Source organism: Nicotiana tomentosiformis, chromosome 3, assembly GCF_000390325.3.
Source record: "Nicotiana tomentosiformis chromosome 3, ASM39032v3, whole genome shotgun sequence".
NCBI classification, from domain to species: domain Eukaryota; kingdom Viridiplantae; phylum Streptophyta; class Magnoliopsida; order Solanales; family Solanaceae; genus Nicotiana; species Nicotiana tomentosiformis.
In genome coordinates, this window is record NC_090814.1 from 13,327,654 (window position 1) to 13,354,708 (window position 27,055).

Here is a 27,055-nt window from a genome sequence, read left to right on the forward strand (position 1 = left end):
AGTTTTTATGTAACTTGAATGATTGTTCTGCCCACCTTTCTGTTTTGGTTAGTTGAAACATAGGAAAAATGATGATGCATAAGTTTTGAGGGGAAATTCTTCTTTCATTTGTTCTAATATGAACCTCCTACTTCTGTTGTGTTTATTGGCCGACCAGGTCTCTCCTTTCCTCCTTTAAACTGGGAACTGCCATCTGTAAAGAAAGAACTTAGTCTGGCTTCTCGTTCTTCCCTTTGGCATCCAAAACAGCATTGCTGACTGAGCAATAACTTTATTGTTTTCTGCTGCAGATCCTTCGTTTACTTTGCCTGCACTAGTTTGTCTTATATATTCTCCACTTGAAAGAGTACACTCGTTGGCAAGTGGTGCACTCGTTGCATTATTGAAGAATTACAAGCATAACCCTGATGTTATATGCATGCTGCTCGACTGTCTGAGGTACAATGAAATACTTTTGATCTTTAATGATGACAAAATTTCAAGCAAGCAATAATGAAACAGAAGAGTAATTCTGTTCTCTTTATTGTAACTTCTAATTTGTTTGTGCAGCAAACCCACTCAGAACCCAGACATTTGTGATAATGCTTATGGTGAAGAAGGTATGATTTACTGATGCTGTGTACATATATTATAGTCGAAAGTTGTAGTTTCTGCCATAAGCTGCTCAGGAGATGATTGGGAGTGCACAGCTAGTGAAGTTCAATATAGTACACCAAACATCATGAAATTTGACATCAGATTTAAACCCTACGGGCCAATAGCGGTCATCTATAACCGTCATAGAAAGAAACAGGAGAAGAGTTAAATCTAATGAGGAACATTCGGAAAACAATTTTTCCCTGGTATCCTTCAACCTAAAAGATAAACCCTACTGGTTTGGGACTGAGGCGTAGTAGTTGTTGTTTGTATCCTTCAACCTAAAAGATAGGTTATCTTCTCAACAGTTCTCTCTTTAAAGCAACTTCCTATAATGGATATTTGTAATTGTTAGAGTAACCTGAAGCTCTTGGTGGCAGGATTCTAAATGAGTGTGTTTAGTGGAAAGTTTCTATTCTGGAATATTTTATTTTGGGTGCTATTAGTTTTCCTGGTTGCTTGATATTTACGGCTTTTCCTACCTTCCTTCATGTCTTGGCAATTTACGTGATTTGTGTATTTTGAAAGAAAAGGTGCTTTTTCGGAGTTCCTTTTGCAGATGGTATTTCCTTTGCTCAAGGTTATACTCATATATAAAGTTTTAATGTGTAGTGGAGTTGCATAGTGCTAGTTTGAGGCAGGGGCGGCTCAACGGATCTCGTGGCCTAAGGCGAAACCATATTGAGAGGCCCTTAAATTTATTTTGTAAAATATTTACACTAACAACAAAATTTGCTTTTTAAATAACAAATTGATCATTTAAGACAGAAAAGCGAATTTCAAAAAAATCTTTAAAAAAAAGATGGAAGAAGAGCACAAAAAATAAAGTGGTGGACTATCGGATGTTGAGGTCCAGAACTCAAAGTGAAAATTTTGATTTGGCTATCATCACAAATAAGAAAAAGAACTAAGCGTATATAACGTAATAGCTTAAGTTTTGAGCATTGACGGTGTCAAAAATATTTAATTTACTCCTTCTGTTCAATTTAAACGATAATTGTAGTTCATTCTATTAAGTAGAACTTATTGGTGAATATCTAAAATAAATTGTAAATAACCTAATATAATATGTCGAATTACACTAAAAGAAAACCGGTGCATGAATGTTTTTGTGTTCATGCAGTTTCAGAGAATATTGTAAAAGAAATTCATTATGTTGTCGATTTAAAATTGAAGAGTGACGAAAATTAGCATAGTTTATAAATTTATTGTATAAAATAACCTCAATCAAGTAACAAAAAAATATACTGTAACACTTTTCTTTATACTAATTATTTATATAAAAAATTATATAGTATGTATTAATAATAATAATAAGAATTTAAAATAAATTTGGGGCCTTCAAATTTTGGGGGCCTAAGGCAACAGCCTCACTGTCCACAAGCTTAGAGCCGCCCCTGGTTTGAGGTAATGGTTTGACTAGAAAGAAACTAAAGAATTTTTGAGTGACAATATAGCTTGCATGGGAAGGGTGATATCTCAGAGTATTTTTCTGTCCAATGATTGTGGTTGCGTGCATCACTTTTACACGTAGAGTGCTCTTGTCCTCTATGTGGCAATCCTCTCCATCAATTGTATTCTTCTTATTTTGTTGTGTCTTTGTTTTTTTTTTTTTCCGTCAGTATATAACTACTTCTAGAAAGCAGCTTGATTCTTCTTTCTTCTCTTTCAGGACAAAAACCTGATATTGATAGAGTGCTGAAGCTGCTTCCTGAGTGGTCAAAAATAGTAAGTTAGAGTTTCTTCCAGTTTGCTTAACGGGCTCACCTCATGTCTTTTTATTTATCTGTGACTCTTAACTCTATCTGCGGTCATGAGTGAATTACTATTCTGCTCCCAGGCAAATGCTTCCTTTCTTATAGGTCCTGATTCTTTTGACTGTTCTTATTCAGTTCCCAATATAATATAATATAATTCTGTTTTGTCATTTCTCTAATTTATCAGTTTTCATTCTCGTTCTTTTTCAAGGATTTTTGGGTGGGCAAGTACTTATTGAATCCTCGATAAAGTGATTTAGAAATGTGAACTGCAGCTTCCAGAAGGCCTATTACCTTGGGCTAACTTCTTCGAATTTGCTTTTGTTGCTTTGATAATTTATCAGCTCTTGGTTGATGTAATATTATCTCATTGTCATCAGTACTCTTTTGCACCTAGAACCAGATTTGATCTTTGCTAGCTGTTTCTTTTTTTCCTTGTACTCTCTTTGTCCAGTGTGCATAAGGCTAAAATTTACGGCAAGGTATTAACTAGGATGGATGTATGGCTAGGCAGAGTCTTTTCATTAGGCTTATTTTGTTATTCAATGAACAGATGCACTACTTGCAGAGGACATTGCATTTCTTCACATCTCACTTGGACATACCTAATTTGAGCCTATTGTAGGTTGAAGATTGGAAGGTGATGATTGGACCCTTGATAGATAAGCTTTTTGCTGAGCCATCAAATGCAGTAATAGTCAGGTTCTTGAGTTTCATAAGCGAGCACTTGGCAAGTGCAGCAGATTTTGTCTTTCAACAGATTATTTCTTACACTAGAAGGCAGAAGGAGTGAGTTGTTCCTCTTCTCTTTCCTACTCCTATATTAGGAAGTAATTACCTGTTATAGCATTTCTTTGGTCCCGGTGGCTTCTTTTGTTAGTGTTACAATATCAAGAGAATATTTAATTAGACTCATACATGTGTAGATTCATTGTACTTAAATGAGAAAAATATCTTATTGAATATTATCAGTGTTGTCAAAGGCTCATTTAAGGCGCGCTTAAGCCCTGAATCTCAGAAAAGCTCAAGGAGGGCGCTTCGCCTCACTTAAGTTGCGCTTCGGTGTAGGCAAGGCACTAAGGCGCGTAACTCAATGCCCATGAGTTCTATCTTAAACTGGACAGTACTAAGCAACAAATATTATTAGCAAATAAGTGTATTAGTTGCTGAGGAAAACATTGAGTGAATTTGTTTCTTTTTTCTTTAATTACATATGTATTTTTATTTTTTTTCCTTAGTTAACCTTTTTTTTAATCAAGCCCGCACTTTATTTTGCGCTTTGAGCATAAATCCCCAATCGACCTGGAGCGTCTTTTAGAGCTTTTCACTTTTGATAACATATAGGATATCTTAGGATATTCTGTATTTAGTGATAGGCTATTTACTTATCTTATTAATATAGAGATGGTATTTTGCCTATTGTGAGAAGGCACGGGAGAAAATATGTTATTGATATTGGATGATAAATACAATACAAGGGGTCCCTATTTATAGCTATACACTACAAGGAGATATTACTCCTCTTCCAATGTGGGACAAGACTACACTATACATATCTGTAAACTAACACTCCCCCTCAAGTCAGTGCATACACATCATATGTACCGAGCTTGTTACACATGTAACTAATACGAGAACCAGAAAGAGACTTAGTGAAAATATCTGCTAGTTGATCATTCGACTTTACAAACTTTGTAACAATATCTCCTGAAAATATTTTTTCTTTGACAAAGTGACAGTCGATCTCAATGTGTTTAGTCCTCTCATGAAACACCGGATTTGACGCAATATGAAGAGCAGCTTGGTTATCACACACTAGTTCCATCTTGCTGATTTCTCCGAACTTTAACTCTTTGAGCAACTGCTTGACCCAAACTAACTCACACGTCGCCATAGCCATGGCCCGATATTCGGCTTCGGCGCTAGATCGAGCAACTGCATTCTGTTTCTTGCTCTTCCACGAGACCAAATTACCTCCTACTAGAACACAATATCCAGGCGTAGAACGTTTATCAAAAGGTGATCCTGCCCAATCAGCATCTGTGTACCCAAGCTCGTGGCCTCGATCCTCGAATAGTAATCCTTTGCCTGGAGCTGACTTTATATACCGAAGAATGCGAACAACTGCATCCCAGTGACTATCACAGGGAGAATCCATAAACTGACTTACAACACTCACCGGAAAAGAAATGTCAGGTCTAGTCACTGTGAGGTAATTCAATTTGCCAACCAACCTCCTATATCTCGTAGGGTCTCTAAGAGGCTCCCCCTGTCCAGGCAGAAACTTAGCATTCAGATCTATAGGAGAGTCAATAGGTTTGCAACCCATCATTCCAGTCTCCTCAAGAATGTCTAAGGCATACTTTCGCTGTGAAATAACAATACCTGAGCTAGACTGAGCGACCTCAATACCTAGAAAATACTTCAATCTGCCCAGATCCTTAGTCTGGAAGTGCTGAAAGAGATGTTGCTTCAGATTAGTAATACCATCCTGATCATTACCAGTAATAACAATATCATCAACATAAATCACTAGATAAATACACAGATTAGGAGCAGAATGCCGATAAAACACAGAGTGATCAGCCTCACTACGAGTCATGCCGAACTCCTGAATAATTGTGCTGAACTTGCCAAACCAAGCTCGAGGGGACTGTTTCAAACCATATAGTGACCTGCGCAATCTGCACACACAACCTTTAAACTCCCCCTGAGCAACAAAACCAGGTGGTTGTTCCATATAAACTTCTTCCTCAAGATCACCGTGAAGAAAAACATTCTTAATGTCTAACTGATAAAGAGGCCAATGACGTACAGCAGCCATGGACAAAAAGAGACGAACAGATACTACTTTAGCCACGGGAGAGAAAGTATCACTATAATCAAGCTCAAAAATCTGAGTATATCCTTTTGCAACAAGACGAGCCTTAAGCTGATCAACCTGGCCATCCGGGCCGACTTTGACTGCATAAACCCAACTACAACCAACAGTAGACTTACGTGCAGGAAGAGGAACAAGCTCCCAAGTGTCACTGGAATGTAAAGCAGACATCTCGTCAATCATAGCATGTCGCCATCCTGGATGAGATAGTGCCTCACCTGTAGATTTAGGGATAGAAACAGTGGACAAAGAAGATATAAAAGCATAATGAGGTGACGACAGACGATAATAACTTAAACCGACATAGTGGGGATTAGGATTAAGTGTAGATCGTACACCTTTGCGGAGTGCAATTGGTTGACTAAGAGGAGACAAGTCCGCAGTAGGTGCAGAATCTGATGCGGGGCGTGAATCACCTGGGCCTGATGCTGGATGTGGATGACGATGATAAGTCAAGAGTGGTGGAGCTGCAGAAGGTTGAACTGGATTATGTGGAGGAACTGGAGCTATAGGTGGTGGAGCTACAACCGGAGCTGTAGGTGGTGGAGCTACAACTGGAGCTGTAGGTGGTGGAGCTGGAGTGACTGAAATTCCAAAAGATGAAACTGGTAGTACCTCAGAAATATCTAAGTGATGACCTGAACCTGTGAAGTATGATTGGGTTTCAAAGAAGGTAACATCAGCGGACATAAGGTACCGCTGGAGGTCAGGAGAGTAGCATCGATACCCCTTTTGTGTTCTCGAGAAACCTAGAAATACGCACTTAAGAGCACGAGGAGCTAACTTATCTGTTCCTGGAGTAAGGTTATGGACAAAACAAGTGCTTCCAAAGATACGGGGTGGAAGAAAGAACAAAGGTAAGTGGGAAAACATGACATAGAATGGAACTTGGTTCTGGATAGCTGAAGATGACATACGATTAATAAGATAGCAAGATGTAAGAACTGCACCCCCGCAAAAACGCAACGGAGCATGAGATTGTATGAGTAGGGTACGAGTAGTTTCAATAAGATGTCTATTCTTTCTTTCAGCTACCCCATTTTGTTGAGATGTGTACGGACAAGAAGTTTGATGAATAATCCCGTGAGATTTCATAAACTGCTGAAATGGGGAAGACAAATACTCTCGGGCATTATCACTACGAAATGTGCGAATAGAAACCCCAAATTGATTTTGAATTTTAGCGTGGAAAGTCTGGAAAATAGAAAACAGCTCAGATCGATTTTTTATCAAAAATATTCAAGTGCACCTGGAATAATCATCAATGAAACTGACAAAGTAGCGGAATCCCAAGGTGGTACTGACCCGCCTAGGACCCCAAACATCTGAATGGACTAAAGTAAAATGTGACTCTGCTCGATTATCAAGACGCCGAGGGAAATGGGAGCGGGTATGCTTACCGAGCTGACATGACTCACACTCTAGAGCTGACAAGTGAGATAAACCAGATACCATTTTCTGAAGTTTTGATAAACTGGGATGTCCCAACCGTTTATGTAATAAATCTGGTGAATCAGTAACAGAACAAGTTGTAGAAGGAAAACAAGATGTGAGTCCATGTGATTTAGCAAGGATAAGGTAATAAAGCCCGTTTGATTCACGCCCGGTACCAATGATCCGCCCAGTACTGCGTTCCTGTATAAAAACATAGGTCATCAAGAAATAAAACAGCGCATTTAAGTGATTTGGCTAAGCGACTAACAACTATGAGATTAAAAGGACTATTGGGAACATAAAGGACTGAATCTAAAGGTAAGGAAGGAAGTGGGCTTGCTTGACCTATTGCGGTTGCCATGGTTTGAGACTCATTGGCCATTGTGATTTTTGGAAGAGATTGAGAATACGAAATAGTAGTGAAAAGAGATTTGTTACCAAAAATATGATCTGATGCACCTGAATCAATGACCCAAGACTCAGAGGATGAAGATTGGGAGAAACAAGTCACGCTATTACCTGTTTGAACAACAGAAGCTATCTCAGAAGATGTTTGCTTACATGCTTTATACTGAAGGAACTCAATATACTCTGCTAAAGAAACCATCCGACTATTCAAAGCATCGGTTCCCATGTCGCTACAATTTGTAGTAGTAGGGTTAACTTGAAATAGCGGAAATAAGTAACTCCTGTGAGAAAACTGAAGAAATAGCTTGAAAAACACTGTTTACAGCAGGAAAACAGAACATTGTTCTGTGCCGGAAACACTATTCACTCCGGAAACACTGTAGCTCGCTGAAAAATTCCAAAGTTGTCGGAATTTGTCGAAACCAGGATGGATAGACTCGGAATTCCTTTGCGAGCAAGCTGTCCTGAAGAAATGTTTTCAAAAAATGGCTGGAAAGGTCACTGTTCACACCGGAAAAGGAAAAATATAAAAATGGTTGGAATTTGATTTGAATTAGACGGGTAAGCTCAAAATTTTGAGGAGAGCACACTGTCCTGAAGAAGCTTCGCGAAAAAATGGCCGGAACCTTCGCCGGAAAAGTTGTTGCCGGCGCGTGGAGGAGCGTGGCGGCTTTTCTGCCGGATAAAATTTTAGGGGTTGGTCGTCGGAGGGTGATCTACCTCGTGGTGGTGTTGGTTTTAGCACAACACCGACAGAAAGTGACTTTCACTTAGACAAGCCTTAGGTCACCGGAAAAATTGCACGATGACTAAGTTCTTTCTTCCCGGTTAACGCTGGAATGACGCACATCGATCTTTTCTCACTAATGTTCTGATACCATGTGAGAAGGCACGGGAGAAAATATGTTATTGATATTGGATGATAAATACAATACAAGGGGTCCCTATTTATAGCTATACACTACAAGGAGATATTAGTCCTCTTCCAATGTTGGACAAGACTACACTATATATATCTGTAAACTAACACCTATGATTACCTACCTGTTTCTTCTTACAGTTTTATTTTATTTGTTTACCAAGTTTATAGACTGTGCAGCGAGCATGCAAGTTATTTATTTGGAATAGGACGAGAATTCTCACTGCATAAATGAACAAGTCTATTCTTCTCAAAAAAAATAAATGAACAAGTCTATATTATTTGGAATTTTTATTTCCTAGACATTTGGTTGTACAGTTGATCATATTGACTCTATTTCTAGCAGTCTTGATGAGGGTGCACATCCAAACTATGATGCTGCAGAACGGCAGCTCGATCTTTTTAATCGTCTCTGCCCATTGCTCATAGTAAGGTTGCTACCCTTACGAGTATTCGACGATCTCAACTCATATGCTTTCTATGATGAACTTCCAACCAAACTGGCTACACATGGTACACACTGGTGCTTTTAGTTGGGACCTATTTTATTTTATTCTAACCCTCGTCTTATACAAGTCTTATAGCCCACTTTGCTGGAAAGCCGCCCCCCACCCCCCTTTTGTTTTTCCTAAACATCTTCCCAAAATCCACAAATTTAACCGGCATTACCTCCAGATGATGAATGCTTGGGAACTCAAAGCACTGAATGTGTGGCTGGACTTCTGATCAACAGGTACTCCCAGAAGCTAATATTTTTGGTTTGTGAATTACCATGTTTTGAAATTTCTTCATTTGATTTCTCCATGGTGCTCTTTGTTTCAGGGCATTGAGCAACTCTGAATTTGAAGATGTTCGAAGACTTGCAGCTGAGCTGTGTGGGAGAATTCACCCAAAGGTGTGTATTATTGTCCCTTATTTAACACTAATATACAGCAACTCCAGAATCCTAAGAGGGGAATAAAATAACTAAAAATGCTGCATGTGGCGACTAAAATGACTAAAAATGCTGCATACTGTTACTCTAGAGTGCAAACTTTACGTGACTCTAAAGTTTCTTTGCCCGCTTGAATTGTTGAATGTAGAAAACACTAGCTTTGACTCTTTGAAAAGGCATTGGTGATAAGTATGAGATGCCAATAGTTGACACATACTTAGGGTAAAAGTACACACCATTGCTTTCAGAATGATGATTTACAACAGCTGAGAGATCATACTTTCAACTCTTATCTGATCACTCTGTGGTTGAGGGGATTGAAGACATGCAACTATTAACGCGCCAGAAGTTGACTCGAAGAATTGCTAAATGGATGTATGTGCAGTATAATAGATATAGTGCTAAATCTTGGTAATTTACATGGTCAGAACGTTGTTAGATTGCAAATTCACCAAACCTATTACTGTGGATACCATCTAGATCATATGATTAAAGAAGGTATGTTTATTATCTAGAAAGTTAATGCCCATGGTTCTCCAGTAGTCAACTAGTTTTGTCTTTACCTTTTAGATAAGGCTCACAGGGGTCATGTTTTTCTTATTCATCGGCCCATGACCTCATGCTAAATAGTATAAAGTTGTGCCATTTACCATCTCAAATGGTCTACCATCTCCAAAGCCCTGGTTTTGAGGTCCCAAGGTTAGGGAAATGTTATTAAATGCCATCATTTCATCGCTTAAAGCGGGGAAGTGACGCGAAGCGAGGGGTTATCGCTTCATATGTGAAACCATGTGCTTCAGTTAAATGTGTGCTTCAAACAATGACACGCAAATTGATCCAAACAAAAAGCGGTTGGTTTTTCCGCTCTCAACTTTGAGGAGTTAGATTAATAACGACATTATTTTGTATATTAGATTCTGAAATTAATTATCGTAATTGCAATTTGATTATTATAGTAAATATAATATGTTTGGTATTTTTTGTTGGTTATTTTTTTCCTATGCTGCACCTGAAAGAAGCGTGCGCTTCACTTATTTTGCTTCAAGCCCCCGTGAACATTGTCGTGTTTTTGTGATTTTCGCTTTTAAAAACACTTGGTTAGGGTGTACCTTTCTACTCGTCTTATGTCCTGCATTTATTATACAGATATATTTTCTTGCATGTTATACACCTGGCTGGGGTTTAGGTAGTGTCAGCCATGAATATGATGTTGGATGCTCCAATAGCATCAAAACGGGAGGCAACAATCATCTGTGTGTTAAATGCATGTAGTGATCATTATAATTCTAATTTGTATGAGTTGGTGAACTATCAGCCAGTAACTGCCTCGCATAGAAATGGTCATTTTGGGTCTACAGTCTTCTGTCCAACTATTCTAATATCTGCTACCTGGCCTGTTTTATAATTTTTAATGCTCTCTCACTCTCTAAAATTTTATACTCCGGTCAACTGCTGCAGCATTTATAGTGATAACAAATCATAGTAACATCATAAATTTTATACAACTATAGCAGGGAAAGGTTTTCCCTCTGGTTAAAGTTTTGATTGTATGCATTTAACTGTTATTTCTAATCTATTATATAGTCCTAAGTCCTCATATGCTCTGAGTTTCCTCCCAATTCTGCAATAGTTCACATCAACATTTGCTGCCTCTGTATTCTGCAGGTTCTCATTCCAATAATGTCATATCAGCTGAAAAATGCCTCTAATTCCAAGGATTTACTGAAGATAAAAGCTTGTCTTTTTTCAACTTGCACATCTCTCTTGGTAATAATCTTTCTTATGACAGTTATAAAGCTTTTGACACGTGTTGAACTTTTAAGTTTGTCATGGTTCTCTCTTACTACCTACATATTGCTATCTGCTGGGGTCCTAATCCTTATTGTCCATCAAACATTCTGGACAATAGGTAAGAGGCACAGACGCATATGCGCATCCTGACGTGTTGCAGATAAGGAAGGCAATAGAGACTGTCTTATTATGGCCTTCAGTGGATGGGGATGATAGTAAGTAACTAATGATTTTCTACACTACTCATGTCAATTCTTAATTGTTTTTCACTGTTAGATTTTTTTCCTTCAGTTTCAAAGGCACAACATGGTTGCATCGACTGTCTAGCATTGATGCTGTGCACTGAATTGCAAGCTACAAAAGCTGTCAAGAACTCAACATCGAGTGAGGCTTCTTTTGAGCAGAACATTGTCTCTTTAGGTCGTTTTTTTAAAGTTTATGCAAACAACCTTTTGCTGCTATGCTAAGAGACTATAGTGGATCATATGCACAGGGGATTCTGTCGCAAAAGGCTCAGTCTGCAGTTACGTGATCCACCACTTGGTTTGTGATGAAGATACCATTATTTCGTTGAAGTTGGATAGAGATGAGGTGCCAAAAGCCCACATCTCTTTTCGGTTGTGCATGGCAAATGTGCTTATTAGTGCTTGTCAAAAGGTTCCTCGTGCTAGCAAGAAACCATTTGTTTCGAAAATTCTTCCTCGTATCCTCCATTCAATCAAGGTGTTCTACACTTATGTATTTATCACCTATTTCATTTCGTTAATTATCATCAGTATCATTAGTTTGGGTGATGACTGATATTGGCAACTCTAGTCAGTTTCTAACCCTTGCAATTTTTCCAGGAAATTGCAGATTCAGAAGTCAGGTCTGCATGTATCCAAGTATTCTTCTCAATGGTGTACCATCTAAAGTCTCTAGTTCTTCCTTACTCTTCCGATCTTCTCAAAGCGTCGATAAAGTCGCTTAGAGAAGGATCAGAGAAGGTATTTTTGAAAATTATTGCTTTATAATTATACTTGTTTAATCTTGAACCTTTTGGCTGTGCTTTCAATCATTGCTCTATTTATGTACTTAAACCACTATCTCTCTCTTCACTTTATGCATACAAAGCGCTACTTGCTCTCTGGTGTATCCACATGCACAAGTACGACTATGTAGTGCGCCATGGCGTAAATGCCATGCAACATGAACCCTTTATTAAGCATTCGACTTCGCAAGGTAGAATCAATTTGCATGAAAATGTAATTCTTGTGTTAAAATGGGCATCCATTTTTCTCTTGTCGCCTTATTCATTTCAGCTTGAATCTCAATTATGAATTTCTTCCTGAAAGAAACAGGCAAGGCAACTTTTGAAAATATCTGCTCTTCCTTTGAATTGAAAGGTCAAGTTTGTAGAAAGCATCTAATATTCTGGCACTGGTTAAGGTACTCTCCTTGGACACAAGGAGCCTCGGTGCTTTCGTGGAGTAGTATCTTCGTTCGGTGTCCATCTAGTGCCTTCATCCCACTGTGTCACCCTCTGGAACCGAAAGTGTTACTTCCAGATTTTATTGATGTGGTTAAAAAGGGGCATCACTTGCTCTTATCTGCTAACATTCGCCATAGGGCTTACCTTTCTCTGTGGTTTCCATTCTCCTCATCATTATTGCCCCTGTTGCTTCTATCACCTAAAAAGAAGTTTATCCTAGTAATATTTGGAAGCCTGTTGTGAGAGTTAATTTCATACTTTTCGTTAACGAGTTTGTCATTTAATTGTTTACCAGGAAAGGATTGCTGGTGCCAAGTTACTAGCATCTTTAATGGCGAGCGAAGAGGCAGTCTTACAGAATATTTCTGGTGGCCTTCTGGAAGCCAGGGCCTTGCTTCAAGATATATGCTCTTCAGAACCTTCATTGGACGTTCGGAAAATGTGCCAGCGATTGCTTGTATGTTTGACCTCTGTGTAAATACTTGTGTTTTTCCCCCCCAGTTATATACCCTTATCCTGTAAAGAACAGCTGCAAATGTGCAAAGAATTCTGAAAGCATGAGCTATTTTTGGAGGTTAAGAAAATTTCCAAAACAAAATCGTAAACACCAGGTAGGGGTAATTAAGTTTGTTTCAACAGAATTATGATATAAGCTAGTGACGTTTGTTTATATATTTAGCTTTTTAAAACTAACTATATTTTGGTGATTTGATAATATTAATACTGTTCTTCGGCAATTGCCTGCTGTTATTTCCTTAAAGTTGAAGAATTGAGGTTAGAAATCATTCTAAACATGATTAACCTTATTGTTAGGATACCTAAAATAGAAAAAAAGAGGTAGTTATTCTATTTGTAGGTTGTGCAATTATTCAATCTTTATCTCTCTCTCTTAACCTACAATTAATATTCCACTTTTTCATCGACGTGATCGTTGCCTTTCTTTGCGGTTGCAATTTACTGACATATTTGTTGAATAAGTTTCCTGCAGGGAAAATTAGTATAGAATTTTAATTATTAATAAGGGTGTTAATAGCATAAGGTGATTAGTTAAAACATGTTTGATATAATACATGGACAAGACTTAAAACTGTTCAAAATTTATCTGAGTCGATATGATTTAAGCAACAAGTCAACCAAATTGTTATCGAGTCAAGTTGGCTGAAATGAACAAGTTATTTTTCAACCGGTAACTCTTCTTTTCTCGTTCTGTCAATTCTGTCAGCCAGTCAACTTCCTTAAAATCCCAGCAGATGCGAAATAGTAGGTGATTTACCATCTATTCAAGTTTTGGTCGAACAAAATTACTCAATACCTATACTACGGACGGATCTCTCCTCCTTAGATTATGTATAACATTCGTATTTTTTCGTAATATATATATATATATATATATATATATATATATATATATATATATATATATATATAAATAAATGAACCCGTGCTCAAGTGAGCACTTTGGTTTAATGATAACAGTGCCCGTTTGGCTTCAAGGTAAAAGGTTCAATTCGAACTTGCTACTCTTTGATTTTTTAAATTTAAAGATGCTTACGTTTCTTATATTATTACCTTTTCCTTCTTGGTTACTCTACTTGGTCATTCTTTAAACTTTAAAGAGAGCTTTCTTGATGAAATGATTTATAGTTTGATATACAAAATGTAATAGTTAAAATTGTACCCAATGATGCTATCATTATTAGTTTTAAGAGTATGTAAACTCATCTAGGACATAAATAATGCTAATAATATTAATTATTGTTTGCTCATCAACGTGTCGTCACTGTTAAAAACTTTATATAGTCAAACCCAACATTTATATTAAAAGTAGGAAATTTTACCTCCTATAGCAAATGTATACACCCTATTTATTATAAACCAAAATTATTTTAAAATATTGTTTTCTATAGCTACCTTTTATATTTTTAGCAAAATAAGTATTTTATGGTATATACTACAATTGAGGCATGAAGTAAGGCATGAAATACGCTATTTATGTTTTTTTTCTCTTAGACAGCTAGACATACCTATTTTTAAGAGATTGTCGTTACCATATTCATGAATACATGGCGTGTACAGTTGTATTCATGAATACATGGCGCGTACAGCTGTATTCATGAATACAACAACGCAAATATATGTGAATACATGCGCGTACAATTGGACTGCCCTGATTTTAGGCGCTTTTTGCTGCTGTATTCATGAATACAACATCGCGAATACATGTGAATATACTACCGTAACAACTGAATAGTAGCTATAGGAAGTAATTATGTATATGGTAGGTATAAGAAGTTAATAACCACTAAACAATATCGGTTTCTAAAAATTCCTCTTAAAAATAGTGGTGCACCCATGTTTTTGAAATTTTGGATACGTTTTTGATCTATGCTGGTGGGAGGTAGTAAGTAGTATGTGGAATTAGTCGAATTGAGCGCAAGCTGTTTGGACACCACGGTTATAAAAAAAAAAAAAGAGGATTTTGAATTGCATGGTTCGGAAATTTTGGTACCTCAAAGTCATCATTTGAAAGAAGGTTAGTCAAAGGGGAATTAGAAAACATGTTAAGTCGATTTTAGAATTCCTACAAGGGACGCGCCACAAGAACTTTTCATGCACTACTATAATTCTGAGAATTCCAACAAAAAATTTCACTCCTTTTCTTTTGTGTATTAATTATGGTTAAACTTTCACTTTCCAAAAGTTGCAAAGTGAATGAAGTTACACTTTGCTTAGGAGATTCGACGGTCAAGATCCTCTCCCAAACGAGTTTCATTCAAAATAGCCTATTCATGATTTTGTTGGTTTAGCCGAGAGGTTCGTTACACACTCTTGTCTTCTACAAAGTGTAACAAATTTCTCATTACCTTTCTTAGTTTAAAATAGATAAATCGCGTATTTCAATGTGCACGTGAAATTGCTTTTTGTCTCATTTGTGTTTTTGGTATAGAATATGTTGATTCTTGTACATAGTTGGTTACGGGAAGGACAGTAGGAACACCGATAAAATTATCTCCGGATAATTTATATATCACGATTTCGAGTCGTGGAAGCAATCACTAATACTTATATTAGGGTAAACTGTTTATGTCATATCCCTTATGGTATAACCCTTTTCCGAACCCAACATAAATGCGAGATGCTTTATCACTGGACTAACAATTGGTTATACTTTTGAGAGCAGTGGCAGAACCACATGCATCAAAGGGGTATCAACCGACACTCCTTCGCCAAAAAATTACACTGTATAATTCGGTAATTTTTTTAAATATGTATATATATATATATATACTATATAATGACACTCCTTGACTTCTTATTGAGTTTATTTCTTATATTTTGACTCCCCTTAATGAAAATTCTGGCTCCGCCACTATTTGAGAGTTTTTTTTTTTTTTTTTTTAAATATAGACAACAATAGTTGTTATTTCACCGTACACATGGATAACGTATTTAAACCAAAATTTATCTCATTAACCTATATATATGAAACTTGAAATACATAAGAGAATTTAACAGGAAGTCAATTTTATTTATCTACTAGCTACGTAAATTATCTTAGAACTTTTAGTATATATTACCTGTTATAACAAAGTGTCACGATCCAAAATCTCACCTGTCGTGATGGCGCCTATCTCAATACTAGGCAAGCCGAAAATCTCAATAATCCACCATATTTTTAAATTTGAAAATAAATAATTAAATTCAACGGAAGAAAATCTCACAATTTTAAATATAACACCCCCAAAACCCGGTGTCACTGAATACATGAGCATCTAATGTGAATACAATGTTTGACTGATAAAAACCACTGCCTGAAAGTATAGAACAGTACAATAACTGAAGGAAAGAGAGACAAGGTCAGCGGACGCCAAGCAGCTACCTTGATAGTCTCCAACTGATAGTACTCTGAAATCTAACAATCTCCGTGTCCGAAAGCACCTGGATCTTCACACGAGGTGCAGAGTATAGTATGAGTATAACTAACTCAATAAGTAACAAGACTAACCTCTGGGCTGAAAGAAATGATGAGCTCCGCAGGTACAGTCCAGTAAAAGTAATGGTACAGAAATGTAGACATACTTTCAAGTTTAACAGTTAAACTCAGTACAAGTGAAATAGATCAATACTGCATGATATGAGGAATATGACATCTCAGTAGAAAGACCTCATGTAAATACTGGTAAAAAATTATCCGGTCACTCGGTACCGTTTATGGCCAATCCAGCCCAAGGGTGCTCCAACCCGTATATAATTACACATCGACTGATAGTCAGTCACTCAGTACCGTATAAGGCCAATCCAGCCCTGGGATAACTTATCCCTATATATAAATGATACTGATAAGATCCATGTCCAGATAACTCATTACAATATAATTAAGTAAGGCAAGTTTATGCCCTGGAAAAATCCATCCCAAATATATATATAAGCAGTAAGTAAGGTAAGTCCATGCCCTAGGAAGTCCATCCCGAATATCGATGATCATCTACGCTCACTAGGGGTATATACAGACTCCGGAGGGGCTCCTTCAACCCAAACGTAATACAAAGCCAATATGGCCTACTGCAGGCGGACAGTCCCGATCCGTATAATAACAAAGCCTATAAGGCCTGCTGTAGGTGGGTGTCCCTGATCCATAAAATAGTAAAACCAATAAGGCCGGCTGCAGGCGGGCAGCCCCGATCTAGAAAATAGTAAAGCCAATAAGGCTTGCTGCAGGAAGGCAGCCCCGATCCAGAACAATAATAATGTATAAAGCCATTCTGGCCTGCTACAGGCGGGCATCCCCGATCCATTTAATAATAACATATATAAAGCCAAATGGCCTGCTGCGTTACGCAGCTCAATCCTATAAATATCCTCACAATGGACAATTATTACCGAGTGTGAAATATATATTTTTGAACAATTAATTCAACAACAACACGACCCCATGGGTCCCAAAATATTGGTACGTAGCCTAAACATGATCTTTAATAGGAGCCTCAGCTCAATTTCTCTAAAACGTGGAGAATGTTCAGATAATAACATGATTCATTAATCTTACAACTGCACATGATTTATTCAAGACACAATTTATATGGTGCACGTCCATATGCTCGTCACCTATCGTTTATGTCACCTCCAAACAATTTATATCATACCAAATTCGGGGATTGATACCCTCAGAACCAAGTTTAGATGTGTTACTTACCTCAAACCGTGTAATTCTTTACTCCGCTATGCCTTTGCCTTGTGAATTGGCCTCCAAATGCCTCGAATCTAGTCACAATTAATTCGATTTAGTCAATAAAATTTATTGGAATTAATTCCATAAGAAAATACTAATTTCCCATAAAAATCCAAAATTTAGCTAAAACATTATCCGTGGAGCTCACATCTCGGAACCCGACAAAAGTTATAAAATCTGGAAGACCATTCAACCACGAGTCTGACCATACTAAATTTACCAAAATCCGACCTCAACTCGACCCTCAAATCTTCAATTTAAACCAAGAGGGTTTTCAAACTTTTCCAACTTAATTCACCAATTAAATGATAAAAATAACCATGGATTCGGATAATTTAACAAATATTGAGTTAAGAATACTTACCCTGTTGTTTTCCTTGAAAAATTCCCGAAAATCGCCTATTTCTGAGCTCCAATCCGTCAAAAACTGAAAACGGGATGAAGTCCCATTTTCAGAACTTAAACTCTTTGTCCAGACCTCTTTTCTTCGCGAACGCGACAGGTCCCTCGCCTTCGCGAAGCACAAAATGTACTGCCCAACATTTGCTCTTCGCGAATGCGAGACACTTCTCGCGAACGCGATGCTTTACGGAGCTCCCCTTTGCGAACGCGAAGGCAAAATACCCATTCCCACTATTTTTCCCTTGGCGAACGCGATACCCAAACGCGAACGCGGTGAACAAACTCCTATGACTCCAGCTCCTCTTCGCGAACGCGAGACCCTCTCGCGAACGCGAAGGAAAAATCTTGCCTGCCTCAAATTCCCCTTCGCGAACGCGAGGGCCTACTCGCGAACGCGAAGAAGGAAACCAGAAAAATACACCAGCAGTCTTCAGCCAACATGCTAAGTCCAAAATCGACCCGTTAACATCCCGAAATTCACCCGAGCCCCTTGGGACCTCAACCAAATATACCAACAAGTCCTAAAACATTATACGAACTTAGTCGAAGCCTCGAATCACATCAAACAACGCTAAAATCACGAATCACACCTCAATTCAAGCCTAATGAACTTTGAAACTTCCAATTTCTACAAACGACTCCAGAACCTATCAAATCACGTTCGATTGACCTCAAATTTTGCACATAAGTCATAAATGACATAACGAAACTATTTAAATTTCCAGAATTCGATTTCGAGCCCGATATCAAAAAGTCAACCCCTTGGCCAAACTTCCCAAAAATTCACTTTCGGCATTTGAAGTCTAATTCTACTACGGACCTCCAAAAAATTTTCTGAACACGTTTCTAAATCCAAAATCACCATACGGAGCTATTGAAATTATCATAATTTAAATCCGAGGTTGTTTATACATAAGTCCACATCCGGTTAATTATTTCAACTTAAGCTTCCAAGCTAACTCTGAAATATCTTAAAACCAAAACCGACAATTCACACAAGTCATAATACCTCGTAGGAAGTTATTCAAGGCTTCAAATAGTTAAAAGGAGCGTAAATGCTCAAAACGACCGATCGGGTCGTTACAATCTCCCCCACTTAAACACACGTTCGTCCTCAGCCAAGAGTTGTTCTTAACCTTCAAATCTCTATTCCACCTTACCACGCACATACACGGGGGTGATCTCATGTCACCCTATTCTATATAGGCCTGACAATATAACACAACTGAAAATCATTAATTTAACCTTAGCCTAAAACTTGGAGCCCAATTTCCAGCACCAAGAATTCTTTCCAAGATCTAAATCTCACATACCGTATAGGTCTGAACAAGCTGTATCAAGACATAACCATAACCCCAGATATAATCATGTAACATACTACGCAACTCATATGCTCGCAGTACCATTTCCGATCACAGTAACTACTCAAACCAACCAAGTACAAGTATTAAACCTTATATCAAGCCAAACCTCATTCCAAAACCTTCGTGCACTGCTGATAATAAAAGAAACGTGCAAAAATATCATGACCCCTTATCAGAGCAACAAGTCATGGAGCTCTCTCGCCCCAACCAGAACCATAATCACTTTCTAAGCCGACTTTCAATATTATCCTCCCAATATACCAGAATCAAACATGATAGTATCTGTTCTAGGTCCAATGACCTTATTTTTATTAAACACAAGTATCCCACAGACATGCCACATCAATATAACTCCAGCCACTACTGCGCAATCCGTGTACCCAAATATGGGAGATGTCTCAAGGAAGAGAACCATATTGCAAGTTCAACAAGCACAACTACAACTGTAATGCTATAAGCTCATTATATATAGTAGAACCAAGACACACAAATTTAATAACAGTAACCATCTCTTCTAGAGCTCACATTAACATCACTCGCACGGACAACTCACGTGCTATAGTATCAATACCTGGACCCAAACGGGCAACTCACGTGCCAAAAATATCAGTACATGGATCCTCACGGACAACTCACGTGCTAATAACATAATCCGCCTAGCATGGTCACAGGACTCTAATCCAAGCATATCATACATGAGTAATCAAATAAGTACACATGAACCATCGTAACTGACCACAACTCCAGCACTCGCATGTTTATCACATCCTTCATGCACGTTCATCCCACTAGGAATATTTTCATAATTCTTCCATGCCACATATCAATAACTCGTATATCAGTACTCTATTAACAAGGAGAGTATCGTAATACCAATGCACCTCCGTAAATCAAAACACAATGCCCCTTTCAACCACACACCCTTATCAAGGATTGCCGAGAAACTATAACATTCATCTAAATATATAACACTGACCATTCCGTCCATAATTCGTGATCTTCCTTTCAAGAATGAACTGCCACCTCGTACATATAAATCTAAATTCTGCACAACACACCACATCTAACATGCCATCATGTGATAAGCACAAAAATCTCATTATCAACTCTGAGTCACCAGCAAATTACATACCCAGCTAGTTAGAAACATTCCTCTTGCTTCCTTCCAGGAGAAAATCACAATACACAACACGTTTTCCACACTAGTAGAAATATCCGGTTCAAACCATGGTAGAAACCACCAAGAACACTTTGAAATTCAACTGCACATAACCAAGCTATTAGAACTAAATTCCTCTAACTCGACCAAATCACGTAGGTCACCAAAACCCAAGAATATTGCCACCAAAATATCTATAGAGTCTTACCACATCATAATTACCCCTATAAATACCACAACCGAAACACCCACTCTGAAAATACCTTATTTGAGTCTAAGGCTGTTTCATTCACCTTCCTGATACCGAAATATAAAATCCATAATGATATACAAAAATGCCACAAGTCTCGACACCATCCAACTTAAATCTCAGAATTTTGCCATAAACAAATCTGCCAAAAATTCTCAATTGTTACATATTAATCTCGAATCCATTAGAACTTTCTCTAGAGTCATCCCCTTTGTTCAAATCCACATTACACCGCCCAAATGTGCCAAAAGACACGTGCCCCATCAGCACAACAACACTCAAAGAAGTAACTCTACTTTAATACTACCTATCAAATTCATACTCCGTGTACACTACATCATTCACAAATAACAGCTCACTCATCCCACGATTTTCATATACTCATAAAGCACAATATAACTCGTATCCAGAAATTTCCTCACTCGAGTCATTCCCGAATCCACCTCTGCAAGTCATCTCTGATTCCCAAGTATACTTTAGACCAAACAAAAATTTGACACATAACCATGAATTGAATTGTCAATAGCATGCTCCCCCACTTGGCTCAAAGCTATAGATTAAAATATTTGATAACTCACAATACCCATGCTTTATTACTGCCTTAATACCGCAGTCAGTTCAACGAAAATTCTTCTCAAGCTCAAGACACACCAACCATAAAATACCCCAATCATCCGCTAATCTCGCATTCATTCTCTTAACATTCAAGTCAACTTTCTCAACCAGATTCAAATTCAAGTCTCAACACATACGCCCCGCTGGCAGAAAAGAAACTCTCTATTCACATCATAAGGAACACACCTACATAGATTAATTCGCAGGAGATAACCCGTCTGCTTAGTCTCAAATTGGTATCTTGTTATACCCTTTAGTAACCACAATTACTATGAAATCACTTAATCTTTCTGAGTCCAAACTCATTAACCAAACACGAGAATTTAATTTTCCCCAAAATTTAACAACGTGAAAGATCTTTCAAAGTATTCACACTTGAGATTGTATGTCACATCAAAACAAAAATAACGCACCCAGTGGCCTTCCTTTACATTTCAAGGAAACACTTCTCGTCACATTCAAATAGTCTTAACACATCCCGCAATTACATCATATATACTTATCACAAAGCCATTCTACCACTCATCGAGCCATAAATTCCACTCGTAAGGACATTACCGTACATATGAGCCCAAATGTACATGTTACAACTGAAGCTACCGAGCCTAAGTTGTGGTCTAAACTTGGCCTCAAGTCTTCCAGACTGGCCTATCACCAAAATACAGAATACACATCTTGAACATCGTTCATGAAATCACAAACCGGCGATGCAAAGCTGATACTGAGCGCTCATGTGCGCATACGAATGCGTGAAAGGAATTCAAAGAGTTATGTTTCAAGCTGAATCAATTCCGCATGATAGAATACAAGAAAATGAAATTTTCATAAGGTTTTAGCAGCCTCTAAAAGATAAGTACAGACGTCTCCGTACCGATCCGTAAGACTCTACTAAACCTGCTCATGACTCGTGAGACCTATGTCACCTAAAGCTCTGATATCAACTTGTCACGATCCAAACTCTCACCTATCGTGATGGCGCCTATCTCAATACTAGGCAAGCCGAAAATCTCAATAATCCACCATATCTTTTAAATTTGAAAACAAATAATTAATTTCAACGGAAGAAAATCTCACAATTTCAAATATAACACTCCCAAAACCTGGTGTCACTGAGTACATGAGCATCTAATGTGAATACAATGTTTGACTGATAAAAACCACTGCCTGTAAGTATAGAACAGTACAATAACTGAAGGAAAGAGAGACAAGGTCAGCGGACGCCAAGCAGCTACCTTGATAGTCTCCAACTGATAGTACTCTGAAATCTAACAATCTCCGTGTCCGAAAGCACCTGGATCTACACACGAGGTGCAGAGTATAGTATGAGTACAACTAACTCAATAAGTAACAAGACTAACCTCTGGGCTGAAAGAAATGATGAGCTCCGCAGGTACAGTCCAGTAAAAGTAATGGCACAGAAATGTAGGCAAGCTTTCAAGTTTAACAGTTAAACTCAGTACAAGTGAAATAGATCAATACTGCATGATATGAGGAATATGACATCTCAGTAGAAAGACCTCATGTAAATACTGGTCACAAATTATCCAGTCACTCGGTACCGTTTATGGCCAATCCAGCCCAAGGGTGTTCCAACCCGTATATAATTACACATCGACTGATAGTCAGTCACTCAGTACCGTATAAGGCTAATCCATCCCTGGGATAACTTATCCCTATATATAAATGATACTGACAAGATCCATGTCCAAATAGCTCATTACAATACAATTAAGTAAGGCAAGTCCATGCCTTGGGAAAATCCATTCCAAATATATATATATAAGTAGTAAGTAAGGCAAGTCCATGCCCTGGAAAATCCATCCCGAATATCGATGATCATCTATGCTCATTGGGGGTGTGTACAGACTCCGGAGGGGCTCCTTCAGCCCAAGCGTAATACAAAGCTAATATGGCCTACTACAGGCGAGCAGTCCCGATCCGTATAATAACAAAGCCTATAAGGCCTGCTGCAGCGGGCATCCCCGATCCATAAAATAGTAAAATCAATAAGGCCTGTTGCAGGCGGGCAACCCCGATCCATAAAATAGTAAAGCCAATAAGGCCTGCTGTAGGCGGGCAGCCCCGATCCAGAACAATAATAATGTATAAAGCCATTCTGGCCTGCTGCAGGCGGGCAGCCCCAATCCATTTAATAATAACATATATAAAGCCAATGGCCTGCTGCGTTGCGTAGCTCAATCCCTTAAATATCCTCACAATGGACAATTATTACCGAGTGTGAAATATATATTTTTGAACAATTAATTCAACAATAACACGACCCCATGGGTCCCAAAATATTGGCACGTAGCCTAAACATGATATTTAATAGGAGCCTCAGCTTAATTTCTCTAACACGTGGAGAATGTTCAGATAATAACATGATTCATTAATCTTACAATTGCACAGGATTTATTCAAGACACAATTTATATAGTACGCGTCCACATGCTCGTCACCTATCGTGTATGTCACCTCCAAACAATTTATATCATACCAAATTCGGAGATTCATACCCTCAGAACCAAGTTTAGAAGTGTTACTTACCTTAAACCGTGTAATTCTTTACTCCGCTATGCCTTTGCCTTGTGAATTGACCTCCAAACGCCTCGAATCTAGCCATAATTAATTCGATTCAGTCAATAAAATTTATTAGAATTAATTCCATAAGAAAATACTAATTTCTCATAAAATCCGAAATTTAACTCAAAACTTATCCGTGGGGCCTACATCTCGGAACCCGACAAAAGTTATAAAATATAGAAGCTCATTCAACTACGAGTCTGACCATACTAAATTTATTAAAATCCGACCCTCAAATCTTTAATTTAAACCAATAGGGTTTTCAAACTTTTTTAACTTAATTCACCAATTAAATGACAAAAACAACCATGGATTCGGGTAATTTAACCAATATTGAGTTAAGAAAACTTACCCCATTGTTTTCCTTAAAAAACTCCCGAAAATTGCCTCTTTCCGAGCTCCAATCCGTCAAAAACTGCTTAAACTCTCTGTCGAGACCTCTCTTCTTCGCGAACGCGACAGGTCCCTCGCGTTCGCGAAGCACAAAATGTACTTCCCAATATTTGCTCTTCGCAAACACGAGATACTGCTCGCGAACGAGATGCTTTACGGAGCTCCCCTTCGCGAACGCGAAGGCAAAATACCCATGCCCACTATTTTTCCTTTCGCGAACGCGATACCCAAACGCGAACGCGGTGAACAACCTCGTATGACTCCAGCCTCTCTTCGCGAACGCGAGACCCTCTCGCGAACGCGAAGGAAAAATCTTGCCTGCCTCAAATTCCCCTTCGTGAACGCGAGGGCCCACTCGCGAACGCGAAGAAGGAAACCAGAAAAATACACCAGCAGTCTTCAGCCAACATGCTAAGTCCAAAATCGACCTGTTAACCTACCGAAACTCACCCGAGTCCCTCGGGACCTCAACCAAATATACCAACAAGTCCTAAAACATCATACGAACTTAGTCGAAGTCTCGAATCACATCAAACAACGCTAAAACCACGAATCGCACCTCAATTCAAGCCTAATGAACTTTGAAACTTCCAATTTCTACAAACGACTCCAGAACATATCAAATCACGTTCGATTGACTTCAAATTTTGCACACAAGTCATAAATGACATAACGAAACTATTCAAATTTCCAGAATCCTATTTCAAGCCCGATATCAAAAAGTCAACCCCCTGGTCAAACTTTTCAAAAATTCAACTTTCGGCATTTGAAGTCTAATTCCACTACGGACCTCCAAAAATATTTCCGAACACGCTTCTAAGTCCAAAATCACCATACGGAGCTATTGGAATTATCATAATTCAAATCCGAGGTCGTTTATACATAAGTCCACATCCGGTCAATTATTTCAACTTAAGCTTCCAAGCTAACTCCGAAATATCTTAAAACCAAAACCGACAATTCACACAAGTTATAATACCTCGTAGGAATTTTTCAAGAGTTCAAATAGTTGAAAGGAGCGTAAATGCTCAAAACAACCGGACGGGTCGTTACGCAAAGATTGGTCATATCCATCCTCACAATTACTCAATTTGGACGATATATTCCAATATACGATACCTTTAGGATTCTCTTGTACTAAGATTTCTATAATTTCTAATGACATACAAATTTGTTAATATATTAAAAATACCTCCACAGATAAAACCAAACCTAATGCAAGTATACCATTATGACTAAGCCTTAATCATAACTTGTTGATATTACTTATATGTACTAGTTTTTGGATATGTATGTTGCACGTGAGTCCCATACAATTAATATAAATATTTTTTTCCAATTTCTGTGATTTAAAATGGTACAAACACACTATTAATTATTGTGGTTTGATTTGAAAAACGAGCAATTTCAACTGGAAATATATATGATTGTCTTAATATTTAAAAAAGAAAAAGTAATTATAAAGGTGTACAATTATATATCACCAATTTTATGATGCAGCAATCCAAGTAACATGTTAAAACGATTGTAACACAAAATTAAGACTTAATAGAAAATAAGAATTTGATACCCATTCAAAATAATAAAATGTTACAATTAGAAAGAACCCATGCATCTATAGCAGAGGCGGATCTAAGATTTGAAGGTAGTGGGTGCCATAATTTCTTTTAATGTATACCTTATAATGACTAATATGAAATTTGTTAGGAATGTTTATTCGATTTTTTTGAGTTTATTCGGATCAACTTAATAGGTATTTTTAATTTGCAAATACAAAAATTACATCTCAGATATTAAAAAATAGACGTAATTATCATTTTAAATAAGGAATCATACCTTTATTATAACAACACAAGTAAAACCAATATTTTTACTAGGAAATTAGATCCTTTTTTTTTTTGTATATTAAAAATAAATTTACACAAGTAAGATAACATCTTCAATAACGGGATTACATCAATCAGAATAAGAATTTTTTTTAAAATATCTTCAATAGATAAATTATACCCCACAAATATAGAATTAAATAAACTACAAGTTCTCAAAAATCAAAATCATAAATCTCATATTTTTTAAGCAATGCTTACGAATTTTTTGTCATAATTTAATAGTAAAGTGATTTAAATTATACTTAATAACCATAGAATAACATAAATTTTTATGATATAATAAAAAAAGATGAATTTTTTTTTATCTCAATCAAAAATTCCCATTAAGACTAAAACTCATGAATTTGAGATTAAGAGGAATGTTTATTTTATAGAATTTTATAATTTTGGAGTCTCTTTTTGAGTGTTCTCGTTAGAGACCACATATAAATAATAGAATAAAGAGAAAAAAATACAAAAAATAATGAAACGATAAATAGAAAATTGGGAGGTAGCCGAAAAGAAAAATGGCCGGAACAAAAAGAAATAAAAGCACACGAAAAGGGAAAGTCGGACAAGGTTCAAGATAATTTTTAACTTGAATTTTACACACGAGAAAAGCTTTCAAAAATATCTACCAGCCATGTCACCTTTGTCTAATTTACGGTTGCAGGTGGTAGGATAAGATATTTAACCGAATTTGAGAAAATTCAACATAAGTTATAAAAGATTTATCATCTTAGCAGGTGCCATGCCACCCCACGGTAAAAGGGTGGATTCGCCCCTGATCTATAGGATTAAAACACAATTATGTACCGCAGATCGTAGAAGAAAAGCGTTGAGGCAAACTCAGGCACATTTCAACATACAAGTAGTGAACATGATGCTAACTATGGCATTTGTTAAACAGTGATCCATAGGCGCATGCCATATTTGTAAATAAAGTTCCAAGTGTAAGTCA

General features: G+C 37.4%; 1 protein-coding gene across 5 annotated transcripts in view; it reads left to right on the plus strand.

The window, feature by feature from the left end:
* LOC104110480 (uncharacterized) overlaps positions 1 to 12,968 on the plus strand; it is a 31,646-nt gene extending 18,678 nt beyond the window's left edge. For 2 of the 5 annotated variants that reach the window (XM_070196725.1, XM_070196729.1), the window contains 13 exons: positions 291 to 438; positions 550 to 599; positions 2,309 to 2,364; positions 3,019 to 3,182; positions 8,379 to 8,548; positions 8,711 to 8,768; positions 8,858 to 8,930; positions 10,635 to 10,736; positions 10,879 to 10,975; positions 11,052 to 11,180; positions 11,254 to 11,483; positions 11,606 to 11,746; positions 12,527 to 12,968. In XM_070196725.1, the coding sequence (XP_070052826.1) occupies positions 291 to 438; positions 550 to 599; positions 2,309 to 2,364; positions 3,019 to 3,182; positions 8,379 to 8,548; positions 8,711 to 8,768; positions 8,858 to 8,930; positions 10,635 to 10,736; positions 10,879 to 10,975; positions 11,052 to 11,180; positions 11,254 to 11,483; positions 11,606 to 11,746; positions 12,527 to 12,709 (1,601 nt within the window). In that variant the 3' untranslated portion in view covers positions 12,710 to 12,968. The remainder of the gene's footprint in view (positions 1 to 290; positions 439 to 549; positions 600 to 2,308; positions 2,365 to 3,018; positions 3,183 to 8,378; positions 8,549 to 8,710; positions 8,769 to 8,857; positions 8,931 to 10,634; positions 10,737 to 10,878; positions 10,976 to 11,051; positions 11,181 to 11,253; positions 11,484 to 11,605; positions 11,747 to 12,526) is intronic. The other 3 variants (XM_070196726.1, XM_070196727.1, XM_070196728.1) reach the window with 3 other exon arrangements.
* The last annotated feature ends 14,087 nt before the right edge of the window (positions 12,969 to 27,055 follow it).